Raw genomic sequence first — 25076 nt, forward strand, 5'->3', positions numbered from 1 at the left:
AAAAATCATCCACCATGATTAATTAGGCTTCATTCCAGAGATGTAGGGATGGTTCAACATATAAAAATCTATCAATGTAATCCATCATATACACAAACTGAAGGGGAAAAAACACATGATCATCTCATTAGATGAAAAAGCCTTTAACAAAATTCAACACCCCTTCATGATAAAGGTCTTGGAGAGATCAGGAATACAAGGAATATATCAAAACATCATAAAGGCAATTTACAGCAAGCCAACAGACAACATCAAATTAAATGGAGAGAAACACAAAGCAATTCCACTAAAATCAAGTCAAGATAAGGCTGTCCCCTCTCCCCCATCTATTCAATACAGCACTCGAAGTTCTAGCTCTAACTAGAGCAATAAGACAAAAAAAAGGAGATTAAGGGAATACAAATTGGAAAGGAAGAAGTCAAACTTTTGCTATTTGCAGATGAAATGACAGTATACATAAATGACCCCAAAAATTCTACCAGGAAACTCCTACAACTGATAAGCACCTTCAACAATGTGGCAGGATACAAGATTAACTCAAAAAAATCAGTAGCCCTACTATATACAAATGATAAATGGGATGAGAAAGAAATCAGAGAAACATCACCCTTTGCAATGGCCACAAATAATATAAAATGCCTTGGGGTAACTCTAATCAAACAAGTGAAAGACTTGTATGACAAGAACTTTAAGTCCTTAAAGAAAGAAATTGAAGATTTCAGAAAATGGAAAAATCTCCCATGCTCATAAATAGGTAGAACAAACATAATAAAAATGGCAATCTTACCAAAAGCAACCTATAGATTCAATGCAATCCCCATCAAAATCCCAACACAATTCTTCACAGACCTCAAAATAATACTCAACTTCATATGGAAAAAAAACAGGATAGCTAAAACAATCCTGTATGATAAAGCAACTTCTGGAGGCATCACCATCCCTGCTTTCAAGCTTTACCATAAAGCTATAGTAATAAAAAAAACAGCTTGGTATCAGCATAAAAATTGTCATGTGGACCAGTGGAATAGAATTGAAGACCGTGACATTAATCCACACACCTATGAGCAACTGATTTTTGACAAAGAAACCAAAACTGTACAATGGGAAAAAGAAAGCATCTTCAACAAATGGGGCTGGCATAATTGGGTATCAACATGTAGAAGATTTCAAATAGATCCATATCTATTGCCATGCACAAAACTCAAATTCAAGTGGATCAAAGGCCTCAACATAAATCCAGGTACACTGAACCTGACAGAAGAGAAAGTAGAAAGTAACCTTGAATGCATTGGTACAGGAGACCACTTTTTAAATATAACACCAGTAGCATGGGCACTGAAAGCAACAATTAATAAATGGGACCTCCTAAGACTGAGAAGCTTCTGTAAGGCAAAGGGCATAGTAAATAAGGCAAAAGACATCCTGCAGAATGGGTAAAGATCTTCACCAACCCCATATCTGACAGAGGGCTGATCTCCAGAATATATAAAGAATTCAAGAAACTAGACATCAAAATACCAATCAAATAAAAAAAAATGTGATACAGATCTAAACAGAATTCTCAACAGAAGAATCTCAAATGGCCAAACAACCTTTAAGGAATTGCTCACTGTCCTTAGTCATCAGGGAAATGCAAATCAAAATGACTCTGAGATACCATCTTATGCCTGTCAGAATGGCTCAGATCAAAACAGTGAGGAAAGCTTAAGTTGGAGAGGATGTGGAGCAAGGGAAACACTCCTACACTGCTGGAGAGAGTGCAAACCTGTACAGCCACTTTGGAAATCAGTATGGTGGTTTCTCAGAAAATTGGGAATAAGTCTTCCTCAAGACCCAGCTATACCACTCTTGGGCATATACCCAAGGAATGCTCAATCATACCACAAAAACACATGCTCAACTATGTTCATAGCAGCATTATTCATAATTACCAGAATTGGAAACAACCTAGATGCCCCTCAACTGAAGAATAGATAAAGAAAATGTGGTACATATACACAATGGAGTACTACTCAGCAGTAAAAAAAAAAAATGATATCATGAAATTTACAGGCAAATGGATGGAACTAGAAAATATCATCCTGAGTGAGGTAACCCAGACTCAGAAGGATAAGCATGGTATGCTCACTCATAAGTGGATACTAGATGTAAAGCAAATAATAACCAGACTACAACCTACAGCTCCAGAGAAGCTACATAACAAGGAGGACTCAAAGAGGGATGCATTGATTGCCCTGGGAAGGAGACATAGATGAGATCTCATGAGTAAACTGGGGATTAGGGGGGCAATAGAGGATAGTGGATGGGGGATTAGAACATAAAGGAATGGGATGGTTGGGCTGGAACAGGGATGGAGTGGAAGAGCAATGAAAGAGATACCATAATAGAGAAACCAGGTACAAGGGAAGTTCCCAGGAATCCACTAAGATGACCCCAGCTTAGACTGCTAGCAATAGTAGAGAGGGTACCTGAACTGGCTTACCCAAATTATCAGATTGGTGAATACCCTATCATCATAGAGCCTTCATCCAGTAACTAATAGATACAGATGCAAAGATCCATAGCCAAGCACCAGGCCGAGCTCCAGGATTCCAGTCAAAGAGAGAGAAGAGGGAGTCTATGAGCAAGGGGCATCAAGATCATGATGGGGAAACATATAGAGACAACCAAATCAAACTAGTGGGAACTATGAACTGTGGACCAATAGCTATGGAGCCTCTGTGGGACTGGACTAGGTCTCTGCATAAGCCATATAGTTGTATAGCTTGATCTACTTAAGGGGCTCCCTGGCAGTAGGATCAGGTTCCATCCCTGGTACATGAGCTGGCTTTTTGGAGCCCACTACCTATATGGTACAGCCTTGATGCAGGTGGTGGGGCTTGGACCTGCCTCTACTGAATGTACTGGGCTCTGCTGACTCCCCATGGGAGGCCATGCCTTGTTGGAGGAGAGAATGGGGAGTGGGTTGGGGGTGGAAGGCTGGAGGGGCTGGAGGAGAGAAAAGAGGGGAATCTGTCGTTGATATGTAAAATGAATAAAAAATTCCTTAATAAAAAATCAGATTTTTAAATTCATATAAAAAAAGACCTAGTTGGACAAGCCTAAGCTAAAGGTCAAGCTTTCTTTATTAATAAGAAATCTCCCTGTCATTATTAGGGGCTGGCAATCCAAAGACAGTCCCACAAGAAAGCTTGCTACAGGAAGCTGTACAAGGGAAGCTGCATCTGCCACATAGCATCTAGAGGGAAAAGCTGATTTTAGCCTGCCAGCAGGAGATCCTTCAGATTCAATGGCAGGCAGCCAGGACCATTGTCAACCAAGTGGTAACCTTAGCACATGCCCAATGCTGCTGGACTCCATCTACACCAAGCCTCTGGAAAGCCAAGGTGATGAAAACAAATTGGTGAGTGAGCACTTCAATGTTGCCACTTTACTTCCTGGTGGAAAATAAGCATATCACATGAAGATGTGCATGCAGATGCTGCAGCCATTCCAAACGTGGAGTGGCAGACCAGAAGCTGGACCCTGAATGCTACAAGGTCCTGTGTGTGAATAGTACACCATTATTCTTCAAGCAATGATTGGTATCAGTGACAACTTTTTGCTATAGTCAGAATGACAGCCATAGGAAGGCTACAGTACACAAACAAGAGCCACAAGAGTTGGGAAGCTAATGAATCCCAGAAGAGGAAAAAAGAAAAAGCACTTGCCAATCAGGAGGAGGGAGCCTAAAGGCTACACATAGCCAGGGCCCTGCCAGCCCTGGAACACAGAGTCCAAAGCAGAGGACACTGAAGCTCAGGGTTCTAAAGGCTCTCATTCCAGGTCACATGGCCCCACTGCTTTGGGTTTATGGCAGGTGTGCCGAGTGGCAGAGACAGAAAGCACTGCTCATTTCATAAGTCAAAAAGCAAGGAAAGTCAGGAAGGGCCAGGGTCTTACACTCCTCTTTACAACCTAACTTTTCCCACATCCCCACATCCTAATGGTTCCATTGCTTCCCCTTAGAGCCCTCCCCACAAGGACCAAGCCTTTAAGACATGGGCCTTAGAGAGACATTCAAGATCCAGACCATTGCACCTGAGTAATAGGCCTTCCCCATCTACTTCCTGACCAGCGGTCAAAACATCCCACATCTGCCTTCAGGCCATAAGTGTTCATCATGAAGGTGACAGTTATGGAACCCTCTCTCAGACCACACACACACACACACACACAAGGTTGGTCAGCACTCAGACTAAACCCCTGATGCTGCCTTTGCTGTTGAACTATTTCTGCTATTTCTGACTTTCTAGACTTGACACCTTTCAACTTAAAGTTTCCTCTCAATGATGACAAAATATATGGATTGGGAAAGAAAGGTTACACTGGGTGGAAAGAGGGGGTGGCTCCCATCTGCATCAGAAGGGGCAGCGTGTCCTGCAAGCTCTGCACTGTCATTTTCTTGTCACTGGAACCTAGAGAGCATAGATGGTAACATGTGACATTGGGGAGCAGCTTTTAAACATTTATCTTCAGGGCTCAGCTACCAGGGATGATTTCCCACTTCATTATCTGTTAACCAGTGGGTAAAAGAAAATCTCCTGGGCACCCTTTGAGTGTATGTCTGTCCTAGATCTCATACTGTGATCCATCACACAGCTTTATCCCTTCTAATTAATGTCTAGTCCAGAACTCATGTACTGAAAATTAACATCATTGATTATCATCCAGGAATATGGTCAACAGGCATAATTTTTTGATCAATGTTACTGATCAATTTCCTAATTAAAGAGAAGGAAGGACCTCTCTGGCCATCAGAGTGAATTTATGTGCAGCTCTCAATCCATTGGGGATGGCTCTCTGCTGGAGATTTAGCATTAACAGGGACCACTTTGCAAGAACAGTGAGAAATGCTTGTGTGCTCTGTGGCTCCAGAAGAGAATGCATCTCCAGAGAAAGGAGAATGCTTTGAAAAATCACAGTGCTTGGGACAGACAGAACTCAGTTTAGAAAAGACAGAATTCAGCAGGCCTGCCTCAGCCAGGCAAAACTAAGAGGTCAGTTCAGGGAAGTGACAAACAGAGGTGAGCTCCTCACACTGTGTCCCCTCACATACTGCCTTCCTGAAACCCTCTATGGGGAACCTTGGTGGGTGGGGCCCAAGGGATAATGAAAGGAAACAAGCTACTTGTCCCTAGTTACATCCACCAGAGATAAAGTCAAAATCCCAGAGACTCTGTCCTAGTCAGATGAAAAAAAAAAAATTATTATGTATATAGTGTACTGCCTGCATGTATCCCTGCGGGCCAGAAGAGGGCAACCTATCTCATTATGGATGGTTGTGAGGCACCATGTGGTTGCTGGGAATTAAACTCAGGACCTCAGGAAGAGCAGCTTAACCGCTGAGCTATCTCTCCAGCCCATCAGATGAAATCTTACTATCATTAGAAGGGAAAGTGGAACCAGTGTATGCAGTTAGTCTAATCCACAACCCAAACTATCCCCAAATTTTGATCTTTACCTACTCCCTTGCTCTCCTTCAAATCATGACTCTTTCAGAGACACAGGCTACAGATGTACCTTGAGAGATGGCAGGGTTTAGTTAGTAGCCTCTCCAGGGGCATTTGCATTCCAGAATATGACCCTGAAGAAAGCTGGTAACCTCTGCTGATGGAAGGACTCTCCTCTCTGTCATTTGGATCTTGGGCCCTGCAGTCCCCTGGAACAAGAGCTTGCTTGTAACTCCACTGACAGTGACAGGGGATGTGGCATGTTATGGTGTTCCCTGGAATCACACCACTTAGGAAGCATGGACCAGCTGCTCAGTCATTGCTGCATTCCTTGACAAATGCTGTCTGCACCCCACATACACACCTCAGCACTGTGGAGTCCTGCCATCCCACCTGCCTTAAGCCCCTCTTACAAGAACTTTTCTCCCACTTTGAAGAAGAGGTAAAATCTAAATCCTGAGGAGATGAACCGATAAATGTCATCAAACACACACTAAGTGCCAAAATAGATCAATAATCACGATTAGAAACAATTTTCCTAAGTGACTTCAGCTCCCTCTGTCTGATTTCTACCTGTTACAGGAAAATGACACTGGCACCTTAAATTTGTGAGCTCATGATCATATATAATGCACAGACACTCTGCAGATATGAATGTCCCTCCAAAGCCATAACAAGGTCACTGGGCAGAAAATCCTTTCATGGAAAAAGAGGAAAGAATACCTTCAAAAATAAATAAATAATAGACATAAAATAAAGTCCAAATGACAAGTCAACCCCCTTGCATTCATCAGAGCAGCCCTGTATTAGACTCACTAAAATCTACCTGTGCATCCTGTAAACTGGGATGGCCAGCCTCCTGCCCTTCCACCCTCTTGAGCAACCACCAATCCAGGAATGTCATCTGCAACCACACCTCTTCTTTCTCTCTCCCTTTAACCTCTGTCTCATGGAAGCCCCCTGGCTCTGTTGAGATATTAAATCAAAATCCAGCTACAGTGTTTACAGAGAAATAACTCTGATCCGGAATGTCCCCAGCTCCTTCTTACAAAAACCAGCTGTGATCCCCAGAAGTAGTGGGTAATCCTGACTTTTAACAGGCATGGAGGGAAATCACTCCTTGACTCAGGAAGAAGGTGCCTACACTAGATGTCAGTGTAGGATTTACACTGACATCTAGTGGGAAACTAAGATATCATTCTGAAGACCCACTGCAGCTGGCCACTTCCATGTCCAAGATCTCCAGGGAAAGATTTCAGAGCTGGCAGAAGATGAGTGTTGCTAGGCCTGGTGATGCAAACTTGCTATCACACCTACTTGAGTGGCTGAGGCAGGGAGATCACAACTTCAAGGCTAGCCTGGGCACCCTACCCTGGGCTCAAAATAAAATGCAAAAAGGAGGGTAGTGATTGGGCTCAGTGGCAGAACACTTTCCTCAGCTGCTAAGGTCATCTTACATGTAACTGTTTATCAGACAACTAAGCAGGAAGTGTGTCTGTGACCTTGGGGTGGATTGATGTTCAGTAATTATCCATGTGCTTACTTTATACATGAAGCTGCCAGTGAGAACCATGAGCATGGTCTTTATAGCTCTTATTGTGGATCATTTGTTCACCTACTGACTCCATCCTTTCCTCTAAACTGTTTGATGTATCTGTTATAGTATCTTATGGGTCTTTTCTTCCAGTTCAGGTAGCTAGGATGTCCATAGCTCTGTCCTCTCCTGGTCTAGCCTACCGTTTCCTGCTTCTGATAGCAATATCCACTCGATCTAACCTGTAGTTTACTGCATCTGCATATTTTTCTTTCTTGCTTGCTTGCTTTTTTTTTTTTTTTTGGTTTTTCGAGACAGGTTTCTCTGTGTAGCTTTGCACCTTTCCTGGATCTCGCTCTGTAGACCAGGCTGGCCTCAAACCCACAAAGATCCTCCTGGCTCTGCCTCCCAAGTGCTAGGATTAAAGGCATGCGCCACCACTGCCTGGCCATTAAGTTTTGTTTTGTTTTTGTTTTTGTTTTTGTTTTTGTTTTTGTTTTTGTTTTTGTTTTTCGAGACAGGGTTTCTCTGTGTAGCTTTGCGCCTTTCCTGGAACTCACTCTGTAGACCAGGCTGGCCTTGAACTCACAGAGATGTGCCTGCCTCTGCCTCCCAAGTGCTGGGATTAAAGGCGTGCGCCACCACCGCCACCACCCAGCGCATTTTTTTCTTATACATTGCTTTTGCATATATTCTTCTATGCTGCTTTTTATAGTTTAAGCTGCATGTTGCATATTAAAGAACAGAAGAGACATTAGAAGCTAAAGGTATTTCTGCCTTTCACAAAGCATGTGCCTTTTAAACTGTTGCAAGCAGCTGTGCTGAGGGGCTCTCTTCTTCCTTGCTACAAGTCTGCTGTGGCCTGAAGGCAAGGTAGGTCTCTTCCTTCCAGCTAGGTGATAGGACACAAGCAACACAGCCAAACTTCAGTATTTGCTTGCACTCCTTTCTCTCTCTCACTTCCCAGTATTAGGAACCACCATGGAGGCATGCACAGGGGAAAATGAGGCCTGCAGCCAACATCTACTTCTCTGAGACTGAACATGTCAGAAAGGAGAGTACAAGTACGAATTAAGTGCATGGCCTTGCAGCCTACAGTGAGGACCCTTAGAAACTCCACCAGGGTCTCAGGAATAACTCCTAAATCCAAAGAGCCTCAAATTCATGTGAGCCCCTCATAGAAACCAAACCAAGTTGTACTCGATGGAATAGGCTCACAGCAACTTGATCTACTGAAAACCTGGTATAGTGTTTCACACCTTTAATGCCAGCACTCAGGAGGTAGAGGCAGGTGAATCTCTTGAGTTCAAGGCCAGCCTGGTCTACAGAGTGAGTTCCAGGACAGCCAGGGCTACATAGTGAGACACTGCCTCAGACAAGAAAATAGATGAAGCCGTATAGTATACAACATGAAGTCAAGATAGCCTAAAAAGTAACTTTCACAGGTTAAGAGACTAGGGAATTGCATTTGAAAAACTGATGTTGGGCTGCCTACACATGGTATGTGTCATAGTCTCTACTGTTGATAATTCCAAAAATTAAAATATGGTGCCATCTGTTGACCAGGGGAATGCATGTGATCATGCCTGTGATTTCTATTGCCAATATGTTAACTTATTCAATGTAGAAAATGATTTGCCCTGCAGAAATGCCCAATGCTGAGATGAGGTAGAGCTCAACAGTAGATCTGTTGCCTAGCAAGTGGGAAACCTGGGTTCCATCACAAAATAAAGTCAGAGAAGTAAAGTCTAATGGCAGTCTCTTTATTCTCCAGTGGCCTCTGATGACATTATTAAACTAGAACAACGGAGCCAGCAAAATGAGGCAGTGACTAAGGAAGCTGGTTTCCAAGCCTGACAACCTGAGTTCAGTATCCTAAACTTACATGATAGAAGGAAAGAAGCAACTATTTTAAGTTATCTTCTGAGCTACACATAAATGGCATGGTGAACACACAAACACACACACACACATACACACATACACACACACACACACATACACACACACACACACACACACACACACACACACACATACACACACACACACACACACACACACACACTAAATAACCAACCAACCTGAAGAATGCTGGTGCCATTGGGTCCATGTTCTCCTAAATCAACACCTGTAGTTCTGCTTGCCAGTCCTCTGTACTGACACCAGAGTTTGGATCAAGTGCAAAACAGGGTCAGGAAGTTCATAATCTGTGCCTTGCATTTTTGAGGGCATGGATAAAGCTGGTATCTAATGTCAAGCAGTGCTGTCCTGCAGAGTAGTCCAAGCCAGCCTATGAAGCAAGCACAGGAGAACCCACAATTCAAGAAATGCAATGACCCAGAACCCAAAGTGTCCAGAAAAACCTTCAGATTTCAGATTAATTTACAGCTTTAAGTTTCAGATTAGCATTGTTCAATCAGCAAATCCATGCCAACATTGCCACAGTCCAGAAGACTCCAAAGTATGAGACACTGCTGGTCCCAAATATTTTGGATAAGATGAGAAATACTCACCCTGATGTAGCATCAATCTCAAAGAGTCTTATTAATAAAAAAAAATCCTGGAGCTGGGTATTGGGGTGAATGCTGAAAGATCAGAGAAGCAGAACAAGCCATAGCCACCTCACCTTGCCAATTCCTCAGCTGATCCTGTTTCCTTAAACTGGAAGCCTCTGAGTCCTCATCCTGAATGAATCTCAGCTGAACTGCTGCTCAAAAGCCTAAAAGCTTAAAAAGCTCTAGTTCCTGGTCCTCATGCCTTAAATACCCTTCTGCTTTCTGTCATCACTTCCTAGGATTAAAGGCATGAGTTGCCATGCCTGGCTGTTTCTAGTGTGGCTTTAAATGCACAGAAATCCGGATGAATCTCTGCCTCCCAAGTGATAGCATTAAAGGCATTTGTGCCACCATTTTCTGGTCTCTATGTCTGTCTAGTGGCTGTTCTGTCCTCTGACCCCAGATAAGTTTATTAGGATGCACAATATATTGGGGGGCACAATATATCACCACACCCTCTGCTGTTCTCATAGTATTTCACACAGGGCTTTCTTGTGTGAAAGCCCAAAAAGGCCTGACTCTCTCACATACAAATAACCTTTGGAAAGAACCAGAACTGGACCTGATAGTGATCTCCTATAGTCCTGTCACTGGGCAGGCGGAGGCACAAGTATGCATGTGTGTATACATGTTTCATACAACAAATGAAATAAAAGAGTAATGAAACAGTTTCCAGCTCTCATGATTAACAAGGGCCTCTGGTTCTAATTGCATGCTTGGAGGTAATTTCTTTCTAATCACTAATTTTTTAAGTGGTGACGGGAAACTCCAGCAGAAATGTTTTTCCTTAATCCAAAAGTGAAGTGGGCTACAGAAAGTAATTCCCACTGTCACCAGAAGTTATTAGATAAATGGATCTCATTCACTAATGGAACACATGGTTTGAATCTGCAGTGTCTCCCAGAGGCTCATGTTTTGACCACTTGTTCCCCAGCTGGTGACACTATCTGGGAAGGCAATGGAACCTTCAGGAAGCCCTGCTTCCTGGAAGAAGTAGATTATTAGGAGTGGCCTTTAAGGTTACAGCCCAGACATAGTTCTGGTCATTCTGCTTGTCCTGGTCAGCCATGACATGAGTAACACTGCCACACACTTCTGCTGCCATGGACTGAGCCACTACACCATGCCCACCCTGCTGTGATAGACTGCAGATCATTGACCCTGCGCCAAACATACCTTTCCACCCTTGTTTCTGTATGCATAGTGTCAATTGCAGCAAGAAGTAAACTAAGGGGCTGGCACGATGGTTCTGTGGGTGTGGTGTCTAGTTTTGTGTCAACTTGACACAAGTTAAAGTCACCTGAGAGCAGACGAAATGGAGGTTTTCACTGAGAAAATACCTCCAGAAAGTCAGGCTGTAGGCAAAACTACAAGGAACTTTCTTAATTAGGGATTGATGTGGGAGGGCCCAGCCCATTGTGGCTGGTGCCACCTGGGCTGGTGGTCCCAGGTTCTGTAAGAAAATAGGTTGAACAAACAATGAGGGGTAAGTCAGTAAGCATCACTCCATGGCCTGTGCATCAGCTCCTGCCTCCAGATTCCTTCACAGTTTGGGTTCCTGCCTTGACTTCCCTCAATGGACTGTGACTGGGGATATATAAGAGAAATAGACCCTTTCCTCCCCGAGTTGCTTTTGGTCTTAGGGTTTCGTAAATGTGCTGGCTGCCAAGCCTGATGACAGGACTTCAATTTCAGGGACACATAGAGTGCAGCATGAGAACTGATTCCTTCAGCTCTCCTTAGGCCATCACACATGCTGTGGCACACACATGCCAACACACGCAGACACACATAGTAACTGTAATAGAAAAGGGGAGGCTGGAGAAATGGCACAGTGGTTAAGAGCACTGGCTGTTCTTCCAGAGGTTCAATTCCCTGTACCCACATGGCCACTCACGATTGTCTATAACTCCAGTTCCAGGTACCCGACACACTCATATAGATATACAAGCAGGGAAAACACCAATTCACAGAGATGAAAAAAAACAATAATAAAATAAGGAGAAAAAGAAAGTAATCCAAATTATGGCCTGATTTTCAAATATTCATGTGTTTAATAACTGAAGTTATTCTTGAGTTTCTGTACGAAAATGTGCTTCTTCTGTCTTTGATATGACAGCCTGAAGGTCTTAAGACAGCAAGCCAACATAATCTGCACAAATGTAGCAAGATGTCAGCTATAGAAGTATGCTGGTACTGACTGGAGTAGATGTGTGTGAGTGTGGTACACACGAGCCACAGCATGTGTGGGGAGGTCAAAGGTCAACTCTCTGGAGTCAGTCCATGTCTGTCCTGGTGGAATTTGGTGATGAAATTCAGGTGGTCAGATTTAGATGGCAAATACTTTTACCTGCTGAGCCATCTCACCAATCCTACTTCAAGTTTTCCATAGTAAGTTGTTGGAGGTGGGTGGAGTCACCATCATGCCATTGAACCTCAAATTCTCAGAATTTTCATAGATTCACTCATGGGAAAATGCATGAATATCCATGATGCAAAGTTTACCATTCATTGCTACAAAGAGAAAAAAATTAAGATGTCACATTCATAAAATGAATTTTTTAAATAAGCAAAAAAGTTTCCTTTATAAAATCTTCCAATGTATTTGTATATTTTTCTGTACAGATTTGGTTTTATTTACTAATATTTCTATAACCATCCTAAAAATTGTAACTATCTAACCTATAATGAGACCCTACTAAATACCTGAATATAAGAAAACCTTACTTGCCAGGCGGAAGTGGCTCACACCTTTAATCCCAGCACTTGGGAGGCAGAGCCAGGCAGATCTCTGTGAGTTCAAGGCCAGCCTGGTCTACAGAGTGAAATTCAGGGCAGGTAAGAAAAACTACACAGAGAAACGCTGTCTCAAAAAAAACAAAAACCCTCACTTGAGAACATTCTTTAAAGATACAGATTCTGGAAGCTGGGGAGATGGCTCAGGGGTTAAGAGCAATTACTCCTTTTCCAGAGGTCCCAGAACCCACATTGGGTGGCTCCAAACCACATGTACCTCAAGATCCAGTGGAGTTTTCTTCTGGCCTCTGTGGCTACAGGCACATGCATAGTGCACACACAGACATGCACATGTATACTCACACTTTGATGTGTGTGCATGCAGGAGCACAGGCCCACACACAGATACATACACACTTTTAAAATCTTTTTTTAAAAACATAGATTCTAGGTATTCATTTGCTAGGTAACTCTAAGAGATGCCCAGGAATCAGAAATTTTGAAACCTTTAATTTGTTTGCTTTCTCAGACAGGGTCTCACTGTGTATCCTAGAGGACTCTCTATCCTCCTGGCCCAGGTTTCTGAGGGCTGTAGTTATAGGTGTGCACTCTATCACCCATGTAATAAACTTTATTTACTAAATAAATCAGCACATACTTCATTTCCTCAGTTTATCCCTGTCAAATATTGTTCTGAGTACTTTGCTATCATAAATAATAATCACAAAAACTCTAATAGGTATCTCCATACACTGTTTTCTAAAGATGATAAAGGGGTGCAGATCTCCTTAAAAAATAAATATTTTAGTAAGCAGGCAACTGTGGTCACTCTTGCTCTAGGGAACATAACGCCCTACTGTAATCTGAGAATCACAGGGAACACTGTCAGATATCCAAAGCTATGCTTGCTATTTGAAAAGGATTCATTAAGAGATTCCTAATAACTGGGCTAGAAAGAAGGCTCAGTAGCTAAGAGCACCTACTATTCTTGCCATGGATCAGGGTTCAATACACATTGAACACATGAAGGCTTACAACCATTTCTGTAAGTCCAGTTCCAGAGAATCTGTCACCCTCTTCTGGCCTCTGCAGGCACCAGCCACATACACAATGCACATACTTACATACAGTCAAAACACTATAACAGAGCTGGGCATAGTAGCACATGCCTTTAATACCAGTACTCAAGAGGTAGGCAGAATGATCTCTATGTGTTTCAGACCAGCCTGGTCTACAAAGTGAGTTCCAGGACAGCTAGGATTGTTACACAGAGAAACTCTGTCTCAGAAAACCAAAAAGAAAAACCACTCATAAAATAAAAATCATTCTTTTCAAAATGAGAGACTCCTAATTACCTGAAAGAGGCTGGCCTTTGCCTCTGTCACTATAGCCACAGAAGCCATGCTACTTTTGAATCTACAACCCACAAATGACTCCTGTATTTTCAATTGTCTAACCCCACCCCCACCACCTGCTACTCTGTGAATCAAACTCAGGGCCTCAATGTACAAAGCAAGTGTTCTACCACTATTGTCTTATGCTTATCTAAGTTCATAATTGTGAAGGAGGAATAGCTCAGTGACACAGAGCAAAAGTTAGGTCCTGGGTTGATCCTAAGCACTAAAAATAAATAAATAAATTCATTAATTAAATAACTTTTTAAAGAAGACCAAAAGTTTATATATAATAATCTAATGTATGTCATAGTTACTATAGTAGCAGCATATACTTGGAAAACATTACTAAAATATTAAAGGTCTCACAAAAAAACAATTATATGAAGTTATTGAGTTAATTAGACTGATTTGGCCATTTCACAACATACACATTTCAAAGTGTTATTTTAAATGCATAAATATATACAATTTTTGTCAAGTAATCTTTTACAATGTTTTAATCCCAGCACTTTTAAGACAGAGGCAGGTGGATCTCTGTGAGTTTGTGGCCAATTTGATCTACATAGCCAGTTCCACAACAGCCAGGCCTATAAAGGGAGGCCTATCTCAAAAAAAATCAAGTGTTCATTATTGAGTTCACATTTATAAGTCCCCAAGGGCACTTTCTCACACAGTCTTGTACATGCTAAACTAGTGTCAGGCCTTTGCAAATGCAACACATATGGTGTCCATCCTGTTGTCAGGCTGGCCTCAAAGTCTAAAGCATATGTGTGTTACCATGGCCCTGTACTGCTAAAGATCAAAATGGCACACAGTTATCACCCAAAGACAAATAAAGCCTATGTTTCTTAAACAAGAATGTGATGCTCTTTGCCCAAGTTTCTCTGAAAATTCTTTTCCCTCTTTAAAAGGAGGTCACACAGTATTCAATATTAAAAAATCACTGACTAAAGAGAGCACAGGTACCATAATTCTGCTTTCTCTCACCCACCATCCAAGTTAGATCCAGCACTCATCAGAAATTAAGGGCGGTGTCTGGACAGAACCCAGGCAGGCTGAGAAGGCTGGGCTGGGCCTTTGTGTCCCAGATCTGCAGCCACGAGAATCACTTTTTGTCTTTTATCATATTGACAGAGACTAATGCTCCAAGTCTCAAGAATGCTTTCTGGGTTGGATTCAGTAAGAGAAATCTAAATGCCTCAGAAGCTGAAGCAGGAATATTGATTATACTTAGGAGCTCAGCCTAGACTATGTAGCAAGTGTCTGGGTTACACAGGGAGACTTTGTCTTCGGAAGGAAAAAATAAAATTAAAAAAACCCCAAAGCCAGCTAAAGCTACTCTATTTTACTCATAGGAAAGAGACCCTTAAACGAGGTCATAAAAATTACATAGTAGCATAAATAGAAGCAAATCCCGACCACCGTTACAAAAGGTAACTAGTAATCCTGTGAGTGAATTCTAGGCCAGCCAGGGACACCAGTCCCCTGGGGGGAGAGGGGGAAGAAGAATCAGGATGTTGGTGGCTCATGTCCAGCACACAGTGGGCAAAGGCAGGCCGATCTCTGAGTTTGAGGCCACCTGGTCTACAGAGTGAGTTCCAGGATAGCCAGGGCTGTTACAAAGAAAACCCTGTCTCAAAAAAGAAAAACCTCAAAAGAAATCCTAATACCTCACTACATCCATTATGTTCACTACTTCAAGCCCATTTCTGCCCTCCCTAGTCCCAATCTCCCTCGCATCCTCTCCATAACAGCTTGCCTCGCTACACTTCATTAATCCTGACGCGCAACTGGATTCAAATGTTCGGCCACGAGAGCCATAAACTGAAGAGGCCACAAATAACAGACTCCTCCGGCCACAAAACCGGCGCTTAGCGAGCCCCTCCCTCGGCAGCAGAGCTAAACCCAAGGCGCATGCACCGCCAGAGCCCGTCGCGCTTTAATGGCGTCACGCAAGGCGCCGTATCCGAAATCTGGTCGCATCCATTGATGCCGCCTGGAGCAAGTCTGTTTGTGTACTGTGCCTATGTTGTTTCTTGGGCACAACGGATTTTTCCAGCGGAAATGTAAACAAGAAAGAGTCCTGGTGGCTGAAAGCTGCTGAACGAAGTGAAGAAAGGGAAAGAGTGAGTGAGACCTGACGGAGACGTCACTAAAGCGCTCCGGAAGCGTCCCACAATGAAGGGTAAGCGGGATGAGAGACACGAAATTGGGCCGGGATGACAGTGTAGAGGGTCTGGAACAGGAAGCTGAGTCAAGGATACCTGTCGCAACAGAGTCCCAAGACAGTTTCCAGGGAAACCGTGTACTATTGACTCATAGTACACAAAAGAAATCGAGGCGCAGAGTGTGAACTGGCCGGACACAGTCTCTAAGCTAGGAATAGAAGTCAAGGTCCAGTGTGTTCTCCCTAGGGGAGCTAGGGCCGCTCAGGGGAACTAGAAGAGGTGGATCCAAGGCCTTGGCGGGACTTAGCCACTACCTGCCCAGATAACTGCTGACAGGACCTGCTCCCCTCTACCACCTGGCTTTTCACCACTCATCATGTAGAAACCTTGTTAGGCGCAGTCTCACAAACCTAAGTTGTTGGTATTAGATCAGAAAAGAGATGTGCCAGGAATGGAAGCAAGCACCGGAGCAGTATTAGAGAGAGAGGGGATACTGTAAAGATTAAGCCTCTGGGCTGGAGAGATGGCTCAGAGGTTAAGAGCACTGACTGCTCTTCCAGAGGTCCTGAGTTCAATTCCCAGCAACCACATGGTGGCTCACAACCATCTATAATGAGATCTGGTGCCCTCTTCTGGCCTGCAGTCTTACATACTATATACATAATAAATAAATAAATCTTAAAAAAAAAAAAAAAAGATTAAACCTCTGATCTGTTGATTTACACTCCTGCCATGTCCTTTTATCAGAGATCAAGTACCTTGGAATATCTCAGTTTCACTATTATTACATGCTCAACTAGGAATAACTATATTTAAAATTGTTTAGAAAGGTTAATGAGATTAAAATAAATGTGTACACACACCTATGAGTGTATATTTGTGTCGTTTTAAATCAACTACTTGACAAGCAGTGAGTGTATCAGAGCTATTACAAGTGTACTGCTGCAAAAACATTTCCAACTCTGATTCTAGGCATCTGGGGTAGGTAAAACAAAGTTATTCCTAGGGTCCCAGGCCCTGCACATTAATCTCAATAAACAAACTAGAATCTCAAGCTGCAATTCAACTGAGAACTAGATTCTGTATGTAAAACTGGTAACTTACTTGGTTTGTTTGCTTGGTCAAACATGTACTCAGGGAAGCACAGGAGAACAGAGGTGGGTTTTTGTTTCTTTGCTTGTTATTACTGTTGCTGTTGGGATAAGGTACGCTATATAGTTCTGACTGAGCTGGAAACAGACTGTAAACGAGGCTGGCCTCTCCCTCTGAAGTGATGGGATCAACTGTGTGCGCTACCACACTCAACTCAGGGACTAAATGTATAGAGTGTAGTCTGAGCTACGTTTTCTGGTCGTTTGCCCTTTCTTACCACATTTACAACTGTACTCTGTCCCTCAGTGCCACCGTGATGGTTTCCTCCAAACAAATAAGAAACAGAAGCATGGAGGTTTAGAGAGATTTTGGCATCATGGTGGTCATATTTAGAATTTGAAGAAAGACTGTTGTATTTTATCTGTCAGGATGTGTTCCAATTTTATAGATTCTAAACAGTAAAAAAAAAATCTGTTTTAAACTTCTTGTAGTCAGCAAAATGTAGTGTTTCAACCAAGCACCCCCTAACCATTAATGTCACCTCAGTTTTAGTGTCTTTATTCCTTAGTGAGCAACTGCCCCAGCATAATTATAACTTGTATTTTAAATCAGAACTGCTCTAAGTGTGATTCCAATGAGGAATTTTTTTAACCTTCAGAGTTTGGAGAGTAGGAACTAAAACCCCATATTTTAATAAGATTCCAGAGATTCTTAAAACACATTAAGCTTTGAGAGGTACTTTTTTTTTTTTTTTTTGTTTGTTTGTTTTTTGAGACAGAGTTTCTCTGTGTAGCTTTGGTGCCTGTCCTGAATCTTGCTCTGTAGATCAGGCTGGCCTCATACTCAGACAGATCCACCTGTCTCTGCCTCCCGAGTGCTGGGATTAAAGGCGTGGGCCACCACTGCCTGGCTGAGAGGTACTTTTTTTAAACCTCAACCTGGGAATTACTAGGACAAATCTGGCCAGAGGGAAGAGTTAAGAAGTATCTAAGATAGTTGTGGTGGTACATGTCTGTAATCCCAGGAACTAGCACTTGGAATGCTGAGACAGGAGTATTAGGGTTTAAGGCCATTGTGGTCTATGTAGCAAATTCTAAGTCAGCAAAGTGAGACTGTGTCTTTAAATAAATGTGTAAATAAGCAACATTCAGTAGGACCAGGGACATGGATCCATGGTGAAGCACTTGCCTGGCATGCATTAAAACCCACTGAGTTTAATCCCCTAGCACTGCAGAGTAAAATAAAAGGATCATCCAAGAAAGCTTTGTCTTTTCATATTAACCAAGTATTCCATCTCTAAATAAATGTAGGTCATCCTTAGAAGAGCCTTGGATATTACACTCATTCCTAACAGGAAGTAGTCTTCTGTTTTTGTCTTTTATCCCCCAGCTGTGATTTACCATGCCTTTTCTCATAAAGAAGCCGAGGAGCATGATGTACAGGTACAACTTTCAAAGGTGGGCTGGGAGCAGTAGACTTGAGAGCAAAGAAGATTCAATGGCTTCTAAGACTGGTCTAGCTGTCCTCTCCCATGGATTACTCTTCACCTTTACAGTCAGCATATTAGGCCCCATGGAGGTCTTTTGTGCTGATGTCTTCTTGTACCAGGCTCCTTTCTTAGGGTACCAGAGTCAACTCTGAGGGACTTGGACTCCTAGATTTCATGTCATCTCCCACTCCAAACATGTCTTGCTCTTGCTTCTGTGTTCAGTACTCAGGCCATTTCATAAGTGAGTGTTACAAATTCTATCTGGATGCTTGAGCATGCTTTGTCAGTTGGGTAGAAGTGTCACCTGTGGCTCATAAAGAGCACATGTCCTACCAGGCTGTGTGGTGCATGCCTTTAATCAGTTCTTGGGAGGCAGAGGCAGATAGTTCTCTGAGGTCAAGGACAGCCAGGGATACACAGAGAAAACCTGTCTCGTAAAAAACAGGGGCAGGGAATATACTTGAAATCAAGATTTTTAAGGCCTTGATTTTATTTCCCCATGAAAGAGAGACCACATATGTGTTTAAAAGAACCAAATTGTCCTATATCAATGATAGATTGTTTAGCCATCCCTGCCTTGACTACCTCAAAGATTATGTATTCTGTCTTTTTACCCCTGCTTTATCAGAGAGAGGGTATCAGCAACCGTTGATTTAGGTTGATGTTAACCTAAATCTGGCAGTTAGCCTCAGACTTGTTTTTACTGTCTAGTTAGTGCCAAAAGAGCCCAGCAAATGGCCCAGTCAAGAGGTAGGTCCTCAGGAACGAGCACTGCCCGGGTTGCAGCAGATGAAAGCCGAGTGAGGTGCCTGCTGCCCAGTGAAGAATAGACTGTTGCTGCCCCAACTTGAGGGGTGCTGAAACTAGAGTGTCTCAGGACTGGGTGCAACAGTGAAGTGGTTTTACCCTCCCTTGCCAGGGGTATTACAGTCCTGTGGATAAGAGTGAGTAGACCCCGAGATGCCCTTCATGCTTTCTGCCTCAAGGAGGACTGGAACAGACCTCTCCAACAGCAGCCACATGGAGGCCACAAGGCGGAAAAGCAAGGAAAGGGGACTGTGGTGCTCAGTGTCAGATTTCCTCCTCCTTGACCTGCCTGGAACCCCCAGGCAATTTCCCCTAGTTCCAGAATGGCTCATTTCCCTAACAACCCCAGTTCCCTTCCACTTCAAGCTAGTCTTGTGGTCATGACTTATTAAATAACCTGTATCATGCTTTTCTCAAGCTTCCTTCCCCACAAGGATTAGAGAAGCCTTGCATTACAAAGGATTTTGAATGCTAAATAGAGTTACCTCAGAGAAACAGGACAGGAAGTCAGTGTTTGACCTGGCTGCAGTGTAGGACAGTGTCACAGTTAGCATGTGAGTGTTACTTTTACATCTTGGCAGTTGTGTGTAGCAAACACTTGGAAGACAAGGGATTTGTAGCCTAGATCAGCAAAGCTGGTGACTCTCAGGAACCGGGTCTGAGGGCCCTGGAGTCTGAGAGCAGAATAGTAAACCACACCACCTATCTCTGAGCAGGAGCTGGGGAGCCAGCGGGCTGAGGCCTTTGTGAGGGCTTTCCTGAAGCAAAGCATACCTCACTGGAGCCAGCAAGACTGTGAGAGCCATCTGCAACGCAAGGCTGTGGTCTTGGAATACTTCACTCATCAGAAGCCAAAGCAGCAGCAAAAGAAATCCAAAGGCCTCACTGCCAAACAGAGGAGAGACATGAGGCTCTTGACATTAACCCAGAGCAACAGAGGTACCCCCTTCTTTCCTAAAGGCCTTGCCACTCATCATTGCCTAGTCTTTCTGTTCAGAGTGTGGACAGGGATTCCAGGGGCTCACTGGGCAGCCATGCCCCCTTAGTCTCAGGGTCTGCTCCTCCTTCTGCCACAAGGGGGCAGGCTCCCCTACCAATTCTCTTGTGTCCCCCAGCTTGGCCTCTAAAAGGCAGGCATTGGTGAGCCTGAGGACTTTCATCATTTAGCATCTCTCCTAGCCTCACTAATAAGTGAGTCTGTTGCCCCTGGCAACAGGCTGTTTGTCTTTTAGTTTTCTAGAAAAGAGGAACTGATATTCCTTAATATATACTTTCCTGTAGCTTTTATAAACACTAGATAGAATCACCCACTCAAAGGTTACTGCCAAGGAGAGGTCCTGCCTACACATTTCCAAAGTTTCTGAAAGGAATGTATCACTTTCTTGTGGGCGGATGTCTCCCTCAAGATAATTCTGAGTTTGTGTTTACAGCTGCTATTTATAGGCTTTGTATAACACTCTATAGCCACATAGCCTTCCATGTCCCAGAAAGCATGAGAGTGTCACTTTACCCTGGGTCTGTCTCCCTGGGGTCCTTGCAGGAAATGCTTGCTTTAAGTTTGAGCCTGGTGTTCTTGACTCTCTGACCCTGGCTTTGTGTGAAAGGGCACCAAGACAAATGGTAACAACCTCAGAGAAAAACTTTGGTCCTCTCCCTCACCTTCCAGACAATCCTGCTACCTTACACAAACACCTACCTGGCCACCTGCACCTCCTGTAACAGTAGGTTAAACAAGACTGATGTTCATTTCTCTTGGGAAAAGGAGTTTGAGTGAACAGCACCTGGGTTGTTATGGCTGATGCTACATTGCCACCTTCAGACACTCTTCCTGCTCTGAACCAGGGGCTCCACCATCACACCTGCAACTGGCCAGCAGGAAGGGCATCAAGGAAAGGGCCACCTCTTCCCTTCTCAAGAGCAGAAATTTAGCCTTGAGAAGGTTCTACCAGGGAAGAAATTGATATTCGAGGAGGGGAATGTACTTGACCTTGGCCACATTGTCATTGAGGCTTACACGCAGTCTCAAGTGCTCCCTCATGCTCATTCTCAGCCCTGAGCCCAGCTGTGCTGAACACTAGAAATCCCAAGCTCATGTTTCTGACTTTGTACCTGTTCCTGACTTTATGACAGATACAGTCTCTTCCTCCTCTGCATGAACTCTGGAAGCAGTACATTCGTGACCTGTGCAGTGGGCTTAAGCCAGACACGTGAGTTTATTTCTGAAGCCTGCCATGGGATTAGACCTCAAGTCTTGAGGGCACTAGAGATGCAGCCTGAGAAACCAGTTGGCTGTGGGTATTTGAAATCCTGTTTGCTTTGTTACCAACGCATCTTTGTGGCGTTCACCTACTAGGCGGCTGTAGATGATTCAGGCCAAGCTCCTAAAGGCAGATCTTCACGGTGCTGTTATTTCAGGTAATTTCTATGAGAGCATATGGGAACTGTTACTCAGGGGCAGTATTCAGCCTCTCTTCTGTCACTTGGCATTCCTGAGGTATCTCTATGTTACAAACAATGAGAATCTAACATGGATGTGACCTGACCTATCCTGGACCCTTATTAAATACACACTAAGTGCTCTCTGCATGTCATCAGCTCACACTGTTGGCACCTAGCCTCGAGCTGAGACTGTTGGGGACAGATTCCCACTCACCATGGTTTCCAGGATTCCATCACCAGCAAAGACCTTTCCTGTGACTGCCAGACTCAGTCACCCTGTGGCACCCAACAGCTATCTGGACATCCAGGAGGTACCTCAAGCTACCTATCTAACACAGAGCTCTTGGTCTCCCCTGAGGTCAGCTCTCTCTGACCTGGATTCCTCATCTCCAATACTGTTGCATCTCCATATCCAGTTTGTTCAGGCTAGAAACCAAGGAAATACATTCACATTACCTCCTAATCCTCCACCTCAAGTCAATTACCACACCTAGTTCCTGAATCTAACCTACCTCCAACTCACTCAAGTTGCTGTGGAAGATTTTTCTCACCCTGCCCCAGCTAACATACTGTTTTATTCCAACATGCACCCCAGATTAAATACCCAGAATGAAAGCTGTCATCAGACTACCAACTGCCGCTTGCCTGTTCTAAGCCTCTAGCAGCTTCAGATCCACTCAGAGTAAAAATCTTTGGTGTCCTTGGGTGGCCTCTGTGTGACTTGAATACCAGGTACCCTTGCTTTTGGTCCTTGAAAGAACCCTTGCAGGTTCATTCAATGACTCTTGCTGCAACTCAGGTACCTTTCCTCATGTCACTTCCTGGGTGCCTACCACCACTAAAGTTTCCCCTTCACTCTCATTATTCTGTTCTTATTTTCCTCATAGCCATTATCAGTATCAAGAAACAGAATTGCCCATGTTTTGCTATACACTGTCTTCCACGAGAGCTTCAGCTCCACAGGAGCAGGATACAGGCCATCTCATTTAGTGTCCTGCTCCAGCACCCACATAGGCACATAGTTCGCTCCAAATGCTGACTTCCTTGAGGCAGAGAGGAGACTGCTTGTGAGGAGTTTCACCCCTCATTGCTGGACAGCCCTCTAAAAGGACTACATTCCAGGAACAGTTCAGGGAGCCCAGAAGTGAATAATGGATGTCCTGCCCATGACACTTGCTCCATCAAAGCAACAAGTCTGGTCTTTGTTGGTTCTGTATATGACCTCTTGGCTCCAAAACCCTGGCCAAAACCAAAAAAACATTTAAGAACAGCCCAGAGATTGCAAAGCCCAGGACAAGGTGTTGGGAATCCTGGGCTCTTGCTGGCTTGGTCATTGCCCAGCTACAGAGCCACTATCCTCTAGGTACTCTCTTCCTCAGCTTAGAAGGACCAGGTTCCCAGTCCCTAAGGCCAGGCTGTGACTGCCAGCACTACCCAGGCCTTACCCTCAACTGCTTCTCTCCTTTGTAGTCACGAAATCCAAGTGCCCCTCCTATGTGGGGGTCACAGGAATCCTTCTGCAGGAGACCAAGCATGTCTTCAAGATCATCACCAAAGAAGACCACCTGAAAGGTGTGTGTTGTGCCCCTAGGGTGTCGGATATATATCCCCCTTCCTGAGGCTCCCAGGTTCCACTTGGCTGTGGAGTCAAACAGGCTGCAGGTGCTTGCTATGTTATGAACTCCAGAGAGAGGCTCCTGCCCCTCTGGTTCCCAGGAGACATCTATGAACACAGTCAGCAGCCTGTCCATAAACAGAACAGAAGAACTGCTTGGCTGGGTCTTGGGCCCAGATCTGTTTGAGATCCCTACCTGCCAAGGTCAAATGAGTAACTAAAAGACAGGCAGCAGGACCCAAAACAGCCTGCCCCTGGAGTGCTGAGAACTGTACCCTTGCTGGAGACACTCTGAGTCTTAACATGGTTAGCGCTGCTCCAGCGGGTACTTTTGAATCTTCCAAGATCCCAGTAACTGACCTTGCCCACAAATCCAAGATTGAAACAACAGTTGGAGGGTTTTGTACTCATTCATCTGTTGATGCTGGAGATCAAGCCTAGGACCTCTCTGTTAATCCTGTGCTCTGGGCCTGAGCTACCCCCACAGCCCTGCTTCATTGTTTTTCCATTTCCCTGTATGTTCTTCTGCTCACATTACAACTCTAAGAAAGTAGTGTAGAAGTTTCCCCACTGAGCACAAATCTAAGAACTAGTGCAAAACTGTATGGGAAACAGTCTAGAAACAGGTCTGGGAGCCTAACTTCTAGTAGTTGAGTTAATAACCACAGATCCTGGAAATTAGGCAATGGGTTATAGACTGTGAATCAGATAGCCTAGGTCTTCTTGGGTACTTCTGGCTTGGGTCTCCTCATTCCTATACACTTTTTTTTTTTTTAAAGACAGTCTCATTATGTAGTCCCAACTAGCTTGGAACTTGCTATGTCTACCATACTGGCCTTGAACTCAGAGATCTGCCTGCTGCCTGCCTTTGTCTCCTAAGTGCTGACAATACAAAGTGGCCATCTCACTTACCTTGTACAAACGTGTATGAATAATGCTCTACCTGAAAATGAATGCACCGGCTGTGTTGTTCCTCATCCTTTTTCTTTTTAGTTATCCCCAAGCTAAATTGTGTGTTCACCATAGAAATGGATGGCTTCATTTCCTACATTTATGGAAGCAAATTCCAACTTTGTTCAAGAGAGAGGTCTGCCAAGAAGTTCAAAGTAAAGGGAACGATTGACCTGTGAACTCTGCCACTGGAGACAGAAGTCCCTGGCAGCTGAAAACTGGAAATACTTTAAATACCCACTTTTCCATGAAAGCTTTCTGTCCAGGGAAAGCAGACTGGCTGAAGAACTTTGAGCAACACAAGAAGAAGTCAGGGGTAGAGATTTGCCTCTCCAGGGAGGAAAGACTAGCAGAAAATGCACCAGGACTAACCCTGGGTGATTTGAGGAAGGGCACCGTTAGGTTCTATCCTTCATACTTTCCTGTGTTTCATACATTCTGTGCTGAATCAGTTATTCAGTTAATAACAGGCATAAATGGGCTCAAACAAAAGAATCATTCTTGACTTTCTGGGTTGAAAGGGAAGGGGCTTTTGTGACTCCTCATCCCATGGCCATCTACCACCTCCCATTGCTTTCACAGTGTGGAACATCATGGATCTGACTGGAAGTCAGTCCTGCTCCAAACTCTGCACTGCCTACAGTTTGCTGCTCTCACACAGAGGCATAGTGAGCTTGCTAGATGGCTCAGGGCTTCACTGCAGCAGTCAGAATGGAGCAGAGAGGCAGGTCTGCCAGTACCTGTTGGCTACTATTTGGATAGATTGGCCAATGTATCCAGCAATGATACCTTTGGCAT

At 43.9% G+C, this 25076-nt stretch overlaps 1 protein-coding gene and 1 long non-coding RNA gene across 4 annotated transcripts in view; one reads left to right on the forward strand and one right to left on the reverse strand.

The window, feature by feature from the left end:
- Positions 1–15648, reverse strand: part of LOC121828643 (uncharacterized) — a 78563-nt gene extending 62915 nt beyond the window's left edge. The window contains exons 1-3 of one of the 3 annotated variants that reach the window (XR_013053041.1): positions 15477–15648; positions 11935–12098; positions 9111–9319 (exon numbers count right to left, since the gene is read on the reverse strand). This is a non-coding gene — a long non-coding RNA (uncharacterized LOC121828643). The remainder of the gene's footprint in view (positions 1–9110; positions 9320–11934; positions 12099–15476) is intronic. The other 2 variants (XR_013053042.1, XR_013053043.1) reach the window with 2 other exon arrangements.
- Positions 15649–15758: 110 nt separating this feature from the next.
- On the forward strand, positions 15759–24605 carry Pop4 (POP4 ribonuclease P/MRP subunit). The gene is given in 9 exon segments (XM_076577457.1): positions 15759–15902; positions 18367–18419; positions 19990–20185; positions 20188–20212; positions 21404–21414; positions 21417–21480; positions 21627–21688; positions 23183–23284; positions 24321–24605. Coding segments are annotated over 9 exon segments (657 nt in total). The 5' UTR covers positions 15759–15895; the 3' UTR covers positions 24458–24605.
- The last annotated feature ends 471 nt before the right edge of the window (positions 24606–25076 follow it).

Source organism: Peromyscus maniculatus, chromosome 1, assembly GCF_049852395.1.
Source record: "Peromyscus maniculatus bairdii isolate BWxNUB_F1_BW_parent chromosome 1, HU_Pman_BW_mat_3.1, whole genome shotgun sequence".
Classification (NCBI taxonomy): Eukaryota; Metazoa; Chordata; class Mammalia; order Rodentia; family Cricetidae; genus Peromyscus; species Peromyscus maniculatus.